The sequence below is a fragment of the Culex pipiens genome, chromosome 2, assembly GCF_016801865.2.
Source record: "Culex pipiens pallens isolate TS chromosome 2, TS_CPP_V2, whole genome shotgun sequence".
Taxonomy (NCBI): domain Eukaryota; kingdom Metazoa; phylum Arthropoda; class Insecta; order Diptera; family Culicidae; genus Culex; species Culex pipiens.
The window spans coordinates 156,255,805-156,268,634 of record NC_068938.1 but is presented as its reverse complement, the minus strand read 5'-3'; the positions used below and the strand labels follow the sequence as shown (position 1 = coordinate 156,268,634).

Here is a 12,830-nt window from a genome sequence, read left to right as displayed (position 1 = left end):
ATTCGTGATCAGGAACAAAAGTTACCCCTTAGGACAAAGTTTCACGCAAATCGAAGAGGGGTCGGGGCAACTGCTGTGTGAGTTGGCGGAGAATTACACTTGTATTTCGATTCTATTTATATTAAATTCGCTTTATTTTACTGTTTCAACTTGATCACATACTATTTCCCAAGACTTTTGAGAGCAACTTGAGATTTTTGTAACTTTATTTTAGTTTAAACGCAGTCAACAATATGTGCTGTTTTTTCACTTGAACTGAATACACTCAAAAAAATGAGTTCGCGTAAACGTGAACAGCGTTCATGCCAACGGGAACCAGGAAGAAAACTGTTCACTTTCATGGTGCAATGCACTATAAAACTTGAACAGTTTTCTTCCTGGTTCCCGTTGGCATGAAGGCTGTTCACGTTTACGCGAACTCATTTTTTTGAGTGTAGATAAAAACTAGAACTGGTAGACTGGTAGAATTTGGTTGCCAGGGTCCCGAGTTACAATCAATAATTCGGATCCACGGAGGTAGTTGAATTATCCATCTCCAGGATCCGCTGGGTCCACTGTAGTAGTAGTTTCAGGATCCACTGTAGTAGTAGTTCCAGGATCCACTGTAGTAGTAGTTCCAGGATCCACTGTAGTAGTAGTTTCAGGATCTACTGTAGTAGTAGTTCCAGGATCCACTGTAGTAGTAGTTCCAGGATCTACTGTAGTAGTAGTTACAGGATCCAATGTGGTAGTTGTTCCAGGATCTACTGCAGTTGTAGTTACAGGATCTACTGTAGTAGTAGTTACAGGATCCACTGTGGTAGTAGTTACAGGATCCGCTATGGTAGTAGTTACAGGATCCACTGTGGTAGTAGTTACAGGATCCACTGTGGTAGTAGTTACAGGATCCACTGTAGTAGTTGCTGGACCCACTGTAGTAGTTACAGGAGCCACTGAAGTAGTAGTGTCAGGAACCGCTGTTGTGGTCGCTGGAAGCGCCGGAGGTGGACAATCGTAAAACACGGAAACGGGGGCATTCCAATTGCTAAATCCGATGTACTTGGGCGTTACACCCACATCGGTGTACTGCAGGAATGGCAACGATTCGCCATTTTTGCTGAGCGCCACCAGATGATCATTCACGATTGACAGGGTGAACACAAACGGCTTGTATGGCGAAAGGATTCCACCACTAAGCTGATTTGCCAGGATCACGGCCCTGGTATATCTGCTCGGACTGGATCGAACGTACTGTCGAACGGCGTTACGAGTGTTTCCCCATCCGGAAAGAACTGCAAGAAATTACGTTGTTCTTTAATGCAAGTGATTGAACTATGGTATTCAAACTATACCAATTTCATCCATTAGAGTATTCTGGTAGGGTTGTTCAACTGGGGATAGCCTAATGACACCATCGTTGCTTCCAATAACAGCTATCTTGATCGAACGAATCTTCAACCCAGCCACCTCAACCTGCTGCAGATCCTGAAACTGATCCAGGGCGTAATACGGGTTGGGACTGTTGTACGACGGTCGACTGATGGTGTACTGCTTGCATCCTTGGATCACTGAAGGGTAAGGATATTCAGGAATCACGTAATGAAACTTGACAATCGAATTTTTAGTTACCATCAAAGTCGTTTTGGGCACTCGTCAGCAGAGCGGAAACGGTTAGAAGAATCACTGAAGACCACATTTTCACTCTCAACGGTCCATCAGAACTGATGCAAGCCACGATAGGTGACCGTTTATAAGTAGCGATTGCAGAAAGATAAGAGCCGTATCAGGAAACTGCACTCAACGGGATTGTAGTTTGCGGAGAGATTTCTGGGATGTGGTATCCAGTTATTCCGAGAACGTTTCGCAGCAGTTTCATCTTGAACTAGTAGTGCATTGTAATGTGAGACAATTTGAAAGCCTGCAGATAACGGATGCAAAGACAGTCCTACTGACACATTAGCGAGATGTACTGATAATGGAGGCACGTGGCGTGTACCTGATGGTGGTGCAATATACATTCTAGAATTAAGTACTTCCTGTTACAAAAGATAAAACTGGGTCAAATGACCTGAATTTCACAATAAAAACCTTGCTAAAGTCTTCAAGATTGAAAGGATTCGGATGTGTTCGACTTCCGGATCAAGATTGATTTGTCTCATGAAGTTTGTATGGCAGCAACAACTTCAATCAGCTTTGAGGATCCCCAAAATAAAGCCAATTTCCACAAAGTTAGTTGCCATACAAATCACATACATGCAGGCTATTAGGCGGGAAACTACCCGCTTGTTTTAGCCAACTCATTCAAGACTCTTCAAGCTACTTTACTCAATGAAACGCAACTGCATTCGCAGCGTACTTCCACTATGTGTGAGCACTCTTAGCAGAGGGACTTCACGCTAATCCCTTTCAAGTGGTGATTCAATGAATGTCATCAACGTCAACACGCCCCGCTACTGCTGCGGTCGTCAGTACTTTGTTATGGTATCAACACTCTGACATGTGAGTACACGTTAGGTTAAACTTACGCATAACGCGATAAAAGATCGTGGCCAATTGTGGCTCTTCCGGCCCGCGTCAACTGGATTAGACGCGCTTGGTTGAACTAAGCTATCCGTGAAGTGACGGTTAGCTATGATACCCTGTAATTCTTGATGCAGCTGCAGATTGCAAGCCGTTGAAAGTGATACTTTTATGGCGCTACGGCTGCCGCCGCCGCCACCACCACAAAAGTGCACCAACTTGGGTTAAACTATTTAGTATTTACTAATTGACGTCAATTAGGGCCCTATCATGAAGTGTGTAGTATGTGCACTTGTCTCGAGGCTCAGTAAGTCTACCTCAGGTGAAGCAGCGCGCGTATCTAAGTCATGTCAAGAGTTGGCCAGCAGCTAAGCTGTTCGAAGACCAGAGTCGGTAGAGCACCGACGGTAATGGAGCCAAATAACACACCTTTGACAGACTAATTGTGTCTCAGGGGGGGAACTGCCCCTTGGGACGGGACGGGAGAGTGTGGTGAGTGGTGTTGGGTGCGCACAAATTAAACGCATTGATTACACCGTTGTGGTCGTTGAAGTGATTTATCAAATCGCGACTCTCTGCGGTGGTTGGTTGCGGACAAGGAATAGATGACGGGCAGTGCTGCAAGATTTTTTAAAAATATTGTCACTGTTTGAAAAAGACTCCTTGTCCTCTAGACCATAACTTATCACAAGTAAATCAATCAAATGTTCAAAATGATCGAACTATTAAAGTTCAATGGCGACAAAATTTTAATAGGGCAGCCCTGAAGTAGTGTCTTTAGATTGCCATTCTTGAATGCCATTTTTCGAATCTCTGATCCTACTGAGTCCCCGTGGGAATTAGGGAAGGCCTTTAATTTATACAAGATAGTTGAACAGATAACAAGTGTTTATTTCAATGTTTTGTTTGAAAGAAATACAGTAATTATTTCTAAACTTTTATGATATTTAAATGACTGTTGGTTATGGTGTTCAATCACCATACTTGCCATATTTGTGTGTTCAACTTACGAGAATGGATTGCGTCGTTGCTAGTGAATATGACTTACCTGAAAGAGAAGAAAAAAATTATTAAGGTGGGAAATAATTTGAACATATTAATTTTATTATCATTTCAAAATATATGCAGACTATTATTGAAAAAATAAATACAATGTTAAATTTAATTCAAGAAACATAACTTAAAATCATGCTCTTAATATCCTTAAAAAAACTTTTGAATTAAAAAAAATAACAAAATATTTTACAGTTTTTTTATCCGGGATATATTTTTTTAAACTGTTATTTCTGTTAAAAATATTTTAAGAAATATTTTAACAAAATTTCAAAAATAATTTGTCGATGCAAAGTTCAAATTTGCAATCAAAAATTACCTCATTTTTTAATAGAATGAACCGTTTTTAAGTTATATGCATTAGAACGTGAAATTTTTCAAAAATATTCATTTTTGGCAATGTGAAATACTTCATAAAGGAAAACGCAAAATAAAAAAAAACACGTGCTTGAAAAAGTGTGAAAATTCTCCTGCAATTTATTTAATTTTTGAGTTTGTTAATCTGACTGCAGCTTGCTGAAATACAGCCTCCCAAACTTAAAATGTTGTTAAAAAATAGTTTTTTCATTGTCTCCTAATTGACCCTCATTTTTAAAATATTTAGGATATTTAGAAATTTTTTGGTATGGTTTTCAATAAAAAAAAAATAAAAACTGGACAGAGTCTTTTCGATAGTAAATTTGATATTGCATCTAAAGAATGTTTTTTTTTTGATAATTTGTTGGACTATATTTTCTGTATTTTTCCAAAAAAACTCTACTTTTTTAATCCCCTATAATATATAGAAATTTAAAATAACTTTATTCAACTTTTTGTGATAAAAAGTCAAATGAAAAATATGGATTTTTTTTCCGTGGATCTGTTTTTTAAAGTAATATTTTGGAAACAAGTATTTTCAATAGTGTTTTTAAAGAAGTTTCGTTGCAAATTCTTATAATGGATTCCAGGGTAAATTCGATAGTCATAGTTTTTTGTTAGCATTGTATTTAAAGTGTTTGAAATTTATTTTTAAGTCAATGGACACATTATAAAAAAAAATATTTACCGCAATCAGAGGCGACATTGGGTCTGGGTTTGAAATTGTGTCATACAAAAATACTTAAATTAAATTAACATATGTTGTACGACCCAATCTCACCTTCCAGTCCCAATGTCCCCCTGATGTCAAAGTTAATATCTCGGGTGAGTTTTCAAAAAGCCGTAAGAGCCACCGTGACCTCTGACACTAATTTTCGTTTTTCTCGAAAATTAAATAAAATTTCATTTATGTTTAGTTTGGAGCACTTGAAGGACGTGTAGATGAAAAATCTCAAGTATTTTTGATATTGGGTTTTCGTAAGTAGGTAGAATACCGATGCAAAAAGGACTTTGTTTACCAATGGCTTTTACGGCTTTTTGAAAACTAATCCAAGATATATTGTTCTTTTGAAAACACTCCTCAATTTGGATTTTTTGTTAAATTTTGTTTAAAAAACTCTTAATTTTTTTACAGGATAATTTAATATTTTCCTAGTGGAAAAGTTCCCATACAATCCGGAAATGCCTTCTGTTGGAGCCCCAACCTATCGAGGAAAAATGGCAACACTTGTCATCGTCGCAATGTTTGCTGCGATCGATGCAACCCTGTGTTCAGCGCGCAACGGCAGCCGTTGCTGCGATCGACGACAGAAAAGGGAGAAGGAAAAGGCGCGTGAAAGGAGTCGACCTAGAAGAAGCAGTTTTCTCCACGTCAGTCTCGCGCCACCAGCAGGAAGAACAACTTCGCTCTCTAGTTTTAGCTATTATTTAATAAACTAGTATTTAGTGAGAAACTATTGAGTGCTTCTTTCCGACGCCCACGGCCAGTCCAGAGTCCACCTTTCGCCTTCGGCAAACAAATCCGCCGCATTTCGTGGGGTCAGTCTGTGGCCCGAACATTGGTCCTTCAACCCGGATTGGACCCGGCGTGGACGCTGGAAAGAAGACTGGTGAAGGGAGGAGGCAAACCGGCCTCAGCGCGGACAGTTCTTTCGAGTCGCGGGAAGCAAACCGGCTTCCGCGTGAAAAACCGATTTCGCGGAGTGCAAACCGGCATCCGGAAGTGACAGTGCAAGGCAAACCGGCCTTAGCACAACGGAACGTTCTGTGGAACCATCGGCGGGCAAACCGGCCATTCGTCCGTGGACAGACAGAAATAGTGCCACTTAGCGTGGAAAAAGTGAAATCTAACCTGAAAGAAGAAAAGTGAAAATGCCCCCCAAAATACCACGCACGCCGCTCAAAAAGGAAGGCCAGGAGGAAGAAGACCTGTTGAACCTGGTTTTTCTCCGGGAAGAGCAGACGGAGGTGATTGATCGGCTGAAGGCAACGATCGACGCGACTCTCGTCGAGGAACGCACTGAGGCCGCTGCGAAGGTTCACCGATGGAGGTTGGACACGTGCTTCGCCAAGTTCGCCTCCATCAAGGAACGCATCTACAGGGCTGATCCGAAGAAGCGGAACGACCACAGGAAGGTGGTCGTGGAATTCGAGGCCTTGTTCGACCAACTGGCCATGACGCTCGGAGGTTGGAACGCCGGTGCCGCTCCAGCTGCATCGTCCGCCCTCGTTGAACGACACGACCGGCCCATCGTGATCCAGCAACCTCTTCCACGTGTTTTCCCAACCTTCGATGGGAAGTACGAGAACTGGGAGAAGTTCAAGGTGATGTTCGTCGACGTCGTGGACAAGACGAACGAGTCGGCGCGCATGAAGCTGTACCACCTCGAGAAGGCCTTGGTCGGCGACGCGGCCGGCTTTATCGACGCCAAGACCATCCAGGATGGGAACTACGCCCATGCCTGGAAGCAGCTGACGGATCACTACGAGAACAAGCGCCGGATGGTAGACCTTCACATCGGAGGTCTACTGAGTGTAAAGAAGCTGGCCTGCGAGGGCCACCTGGAACTTCGGGCTTTGGTGGATTCCGTCGTTGGGAACGTCGAGAACCTCAAGTACCTCGGCCAAGAGTTCACCGGGGTGTCCGAACAAATCGTCGTCTACCTCCTGGGCCATGCTCTTGACGACGACACCCGGAAGGTTTGGGAGTCTACGGTCGCAAAAGGTGCCTTCCCGAAGTACGACGAGATGATCAAAACCCTGAAAGATCGCATCTCGGTTCTGGAACGATGCGACACCACCAACGACGAATCACCAAGGCAACAACATCAAGCAGGTTCCAAGTCGACCACTACCAATCAACCTTACCAGATCTCCAACACAGCTGTCACGTCGCGTCCAAGAATCTGGTGCGATTTCTGCAACGGACGGCACCTGACCTTCAAGTGCACTGCCTTCAGCGGCCTCACGGTGCGCCAGCGCATGCAGGAGGTCAAAGAAAAGCGTGTCTGCTTTAACTGCCTGCGCGCTGGGCACAGCGTGAAGAGGTGCATACGGACGAGCTCGTGTGGTAAGTGCCAACGCCGACACCACACTCTTCTACACGACTTCTACCAGAAGTCAACCACACTGCAGAGACCAGTTCCTGCTGTGTGCCAAACGCAAGAACCGCTTTCGCCAGCCGAAGTGATCTGCAATCCCACCCCCATGCTGCAAACAGCGATCGTCAATCTGCGCGACGACAACAACCGACCTGTTCCGTGTCGTATCTTGATTGACAGCGGATCGCAGGTGAATTTTATTTCCAACTCGATGGCAACCCGACTTAACCTACGAAGAGTAGCGGTAAACGTTCCGATCTGCGGAATCGGAGGAGCAAAGTTCAACGCCATGGAAACGATCACCGTAAAGCTTCAGTCTCAGCACAGCGATTTCTCCGCTGATGTAGAGTGTTTGATTGTTCCGAAGGTGAGTGGGAAGATTCCATCGTTGCCGGTCAACTCGACCGATTGGCCAATTCCCAAGGGACTGCAGCTGGCTGATCTGAACTTCCACACTCCGGGCAGCATTGACATGCTCGTCGGTGCCTCCTGGTTCTTCCGCTTGCTGAAAGGAGGACACATTCAGCTCTGGGACAACTTTCCGGAACTACGCGAGACTCACCTGGGCTGGGTAGTCGTTGGAGGCGCAGAAGGTGCCATCACTGGACAGCAGTACACTCACACAGCTACGCTCGACACCCGAGCAGTCAAGTTCTTGAAAGTACCTGATCGACCGGGAGAAGTTTCGGCTGGGTCGTCCCCCAGCCCGGGGGGAGGATGTTGGAGCCCCAACCTATCGAGGAAAAATGGCAACACTTGTCATCGTCGCAATGTTTGCTGCGATCGATGCAACCCTGTGTTCAGCGCGCAACGGCAGCCGTTGCTGCGATCGACGACAGAAAAGGGAGAAGGAAAAGGCGCGTGAAAGGAGTCGACCTAGAAGAAGCAGTTTTCTCCACGTCAGTCTCGCGCCACCAGCAGGAAGAACAACTTCGCTCTCTAGTTTTAGCTATTATTTAATAAACTAGTATTTAGTGAGAAACTATTGAGTGCTTCTTTCCGACGCCCACGGCCAGTCCAGAGTCCACCTTTCGCCTTCGGCAAACAAATCCGCCGCATTTCGTGGGGTCAGTCTGTGGCCCGAACACCTTCCGTTTTCTGATTCAAACTCATTTTCTATGCTATTTATCAACATTTTCCTTATTATAGTTAACAAATTTTTAAATTTAAAAATCATATTAGTTGGTATGATGTTATAGCGTACTCAATTTGTACTCTTCATTTTGCGCAAAAGAAAAACAAACTCAATAAAGTTACCCCGGTTTACGGTACATTTTTTGAAAACACACATGCCTGTAAATTTGTTTGTCTTCATTGTATGGAAAAACTAAATATGCAAAATGGTGTCATCCAAATAAAAAATACAAAATTAAAAATCTCGAAAAAATTGCGAAATTTAAAAAAATAACGCATGTTCTAATAAGACCTACTGTTGAAATTGCTCTAAAATGCAGTCTTTCATCAAATCTCTGTATTGAAAATAACACCGGTTGCAAAACTCGAAGTAAAATCTGCGATAGTCTTATAACAACTTGATCAATACCTCGGTATCCATTTGATAGACTCTCCGCAACAATATACCAGTAATAACCATCTGTCTGATTACCGTCATCCCAGACAATGCAATCTCTGAACTGGAAGCCGGCCTGCCTAATCTGACACGCCACGAAACGGTGCCCACCTCCCTCTTCGTTATTAGACGAACATTCCTCCCCAAGTGTAAACCTATACACAACAGAATTTGTCCAACGACGACGCACCCTTCCTCAGATATCGACCTTTCTTTATTCTATGTACCCAGGTATCATCGGTATACTTTTCTTTTCATTGATCGTTGTCCAATGCTCTAACCCTTCACGAACATTTTTACACATTAAAACAAAAACTAATCTTAATACCCGTAATCAAAAACCGTCCATCCCAAAGGTTCGCGTCACCCCACACCACCCAGAACATTACCACTCCTAACATCACTTAGTCGCCACTGGTTGTAACAAGCTCAGCTCCACAGCCCCCGCGCCTACTCCGCCTTATGCTCACCCCGAGCTCCACCCGCCACTCTCTCAGAGACTTCCAGCGACTTACCCCCCCTCACTCCTCCAGACCCTATCGACCCTCTCCCACACCAATGCAGCTTTCAAATCGATCCGCGCATCCTAAACCACTGCACCTGGTCCAACAATCATAACACCTACACCATCTCGTCTTATCAACCGCCTCCGCATTTAATGTTTCAATCCGACATCCCAAGCTCGCATCCTCGGCAACTCGAACCACTTGCCACGCAGCCTCTCCTGAACTAGCGGTCGTAATGGCGCGACTTCTCTCTCAAACCCTCCAACCACCCATTGTATTAGCAAATCGCTCTACAACCCCACTGTTCACTACAACCCACCTTACGCCGCATACTCTCTCGGCGCGTGTCATCACCCAAATTACCATTTAGACTATTACTATCACCTTTTTGAAGTGTGGACGCATTCTCCAAACTCAATGCAAGTCCCCTTCCTTTCCAATTAGATAACCATCCCCCCCCGCATGTATATTAAAATAATAAGTCCCAAATTGTACCATGATCCCATCGGAGACCCGAGGAAGACTCACCTGTCTCCCAGTCGTCAACTGTTTACACTTTTTCGCAACTTCACGTTCTCCCACCTTTCCCACGTGGTCCAACTGTACACCACATATACACACTCCAAAACGAAACGGAGTGATTAATGGTGGCAGCCCCAGTCACGACAGATCGCGAAATAATTCAGCAACACGGCGGTGAATCCCTCCAAAACATTACTTTGCCAACTCGGTGTCGTGTCATTGTGACAGCTGTGAGTGTTGTCATTTTTCCTCATTTTTTTTTCTCCCTTCCCGGCTGGAAGGGGTATGTTGTGCTGTGTGATTGCTGTGCTTGATGGGGTATATTTGCCTTCAATTCAAATTTTTAAAGCCATTGAATTGTAGTGTTTGTGGGAAAGAGAGGGTTCCAAAATTTTTTTTTACTCAGCTTAGCTATGATTTTCATGCAATTTCTACAGGAATTGTTCACAAAATATCATGTAATATTGTTGCTTCTTAGGAAAACGGATCATAGAATTGCATACTAAAATTATCTAAAATTGTTTTTTTGTAGAAGTTTTGAAAATGGGTTAATCCTCTACAGAACGCCCTTACTTTTAGAAGGGTTTCGATCATAAAATTTATCAAAAACCAATTTTTAAACATATTTTGAATCTTAATAAAAGAAAAAGCACTGGAAAGGAGACCGAGACCTCGTAGCCTAGTGGTAACGCTTCCGCCTCGTAAGCGGTAGATCGGGGTTCAAATCCCGGCTCGGACTAACACAACTGGTGATCTTTTCCCTTCTTTTCTCCCTTCGATTGCGTAGTAAAAGGAAGGTAGTGTATCGTTACAAACTGGACCTTATCAAGACTCCTTAGGAAGACAACCTATGGAATGTTAACATTAACCTTACCATGTTAACATTACGTTTATTAATAAACTGTCACTGAATCCGCTTTGTAAATGCCGGCCCCGATACTCTTCACAGGTGTTCCCCTTAGGAACAAAGAAAGAATTACTTTTATTTACTTACTGGAAAGGAGAACACTTAGATTTTGACAATCTTGGGTTTTATGACTTAACTTGATTCGTGTAACTTTCTTACGTTAAATGTCGGAATAAGCATACAGTATTTTCTGTTTCGTCATAAATTCTTTGTTTCGACTTTGATATAAAAAAAGTGTGAAAACACTCAAAAAACGTAAACGTTAAATATAATGGCCTAAAACTTACATAAAAAAAACAAAAAGGATAAATGCAAATCAGAATATAAAAACAATAAGATAATCATAAATCAAGAGATGTTCATTTTTTCCTAGAACAACAGTTGTTGAAAATTCAAGAAAAAAAAATGAGCTGTAGATAGTTGACTATTTTTTATCTTTTGATATCCATGCCTTTTCTATAGATCAAATTTTATTGTTGATGTAGATGTTTTATGATAACTTCAACATTATTTTAATGGCAATCATAGGGGAAACATACCCATTTTAATCACTCTAAGTCGTTCAACCAATTCTCATCACTTTTGCTGTTTACCGCTATAAAATCAACATTTTCAGATGTATCAACAATGGAGAGTTGCTTGCTCACTTTTATTTGAGCTATTTATTACTTTGGAACAGTCAAAAACACTTTATGAAAGCTGTAGTTCATGATCAAAGTGCAGATAGGCCGATAATAGAAATATGCTGAGAAAGGGTATAGTTCCCCTAGTTGAAATTTTTATGAAATAATCTTTTTTGAAGAACTCTACACTAATCAAACTTTTTTATGAACTTAACCTAAAATTTAAATGTCTTTTAACCCTCTACTGCCCAAAAGTTTTTTTCGAAGATTTATATTTTTCCCGTTTTTAGGAGATCATTTTAAGCAACTTTTGTTTTACGAAAAACTTTACTTCACTTGTTTTATGTTTTTCATGTTTCATTTTTTAGTATTTTATTTTTCATTTATCTCGTTTAGTTCTTGTTTGTTTTTGGTAGTATTTGGCATATTCTACCACCTCCTATCATTACATTTTGCCTATCTAATTTTTTCATGTTTTCACAGTCACTTTTTCAATTTTTTGCTTGTTTTTCACATTTTCTGCTATAAAACGGCACTATTATCATTTAAATTGTAACAAAATGCGTAGATGCATAGTCTGGGACACTACAAAAATTACTGCATACTTCTTTTTACTTAAAATATAGGAAGTTTTAGTAAAAAACACAGCCAAAGTTAACCCCTAAAAATTAAATTTTTAAAAACATTATCAAAGTCACATAAACCAAGTCAAACTTTCAATCCTAAAATTATCTAAAGATTTAAGAGTTTTTCTTTCCAATGCTTTTTAAAGATCATAAATTGGTTGAAAAATGGATTTTTGGCGATTTTTTTTAATCTAAGCCCGCCTAAAGGCGGAATTGGGTTGTAGAGGGTTAATTTAAAATTTGCTATAGTGCCTATCGAAGGCACCTTGGAATTCAAAATAACAATATCCTGAGCAAATTTGATTTAAAGTGTCAATAAAATATTCTTAAAACTGGTACATGAAAAGTTTTAAGAGTATACACAAGCATCAGTTGAAAAATATTTGAAAATAAATTGAAGTCCTGTTTTTGTCACGTTGGGTCACGGTTAGCTGTTGGATAAAAACGACGAGTGCTAAAAAAATCAATTCTGAAAATCATTTTCGAATAGGATTTTTCTTTAAAACGTCTGTTTTTCCCGCTTTATTTTGGTATCCGTGTATTTTCGATAAAAGTTTCGAAAAGTTGAGCTTTTCAGCATTTAAATGAGAGCTATAATGAACTTTTCAGCACTGGTACTTTTGGTGATGATAAGTAGGCTGTTACTAAGATAATAGAAAAAATAAGTATTTTTTAAACGGAATTGCAAAAATAGTATAGCATAGCACAGCATAGCATTATGGGTCTGCACCACGCTATAAGGGGTGCCACAGTGGTCAATCAATTTACTGTTCAGTGAATGTTCACTGTGGTGTTTAGTTAATTCATTGTTCGAATCAAAACAAAATATTAAAAAGTATTACTTTGCGATTCAAGTGCTGAAAAGTATTACTTTTTTAGTCTATGTATCGAAAACTTTTACTTTTAGAACGACAATAAAAGTTGGTAGTTTCATGACGAAATTGCAAAATGTACTGCTGTTGGGCCTCGTGGCGCGGTGGTTAGCGGCTTCGGCTGCCGATCCCTAAGTTGCTATGGGGCGCGGGTTCGCCTTATTCTCTTGGCCTTCTATCGGATGGGGAAGTAA

At 41.4% G+C, this 12,830-nt stretch overlaps 2 protein-coding genes across 2 annotated transcripts in view; both read right to left on the bottom strand.

Annotated features, from left to right (window-relative positions):
• LOC120428762 (Ig-like and fibronectin type-III domain-containing protein 1) overlaps positions 1 to 12,830 on the bottom strand; it is a 382,047-nt gene that overhangs the window by 41,988 nt on the left and 327,229 nt on the right. The window lies entirely within an intron of this gene.
• On the bottom strand, positions 111 to 1,760 carry LOC120428598 (mucin-5AC-like). Its single transcript, XM_039593621.2, has 3 exons — positions 1,609 to 1,760; positions 1,332 to 1,547; positions 111 to 1,271 (listed from the first exon to the last, which is right to left on the bottom strand). The coding sequence occupies exons 1-3, from the start codon at positions 1,673 to 1,675 to the stop codon at positions 526 to 528; spliced, it is 1,029 nt and encodes a 342-aa protein (XP_039449555.1). The 5' UTR covers positions 1,676 to 1,760; the 3' UTR covers positions 111 to 525.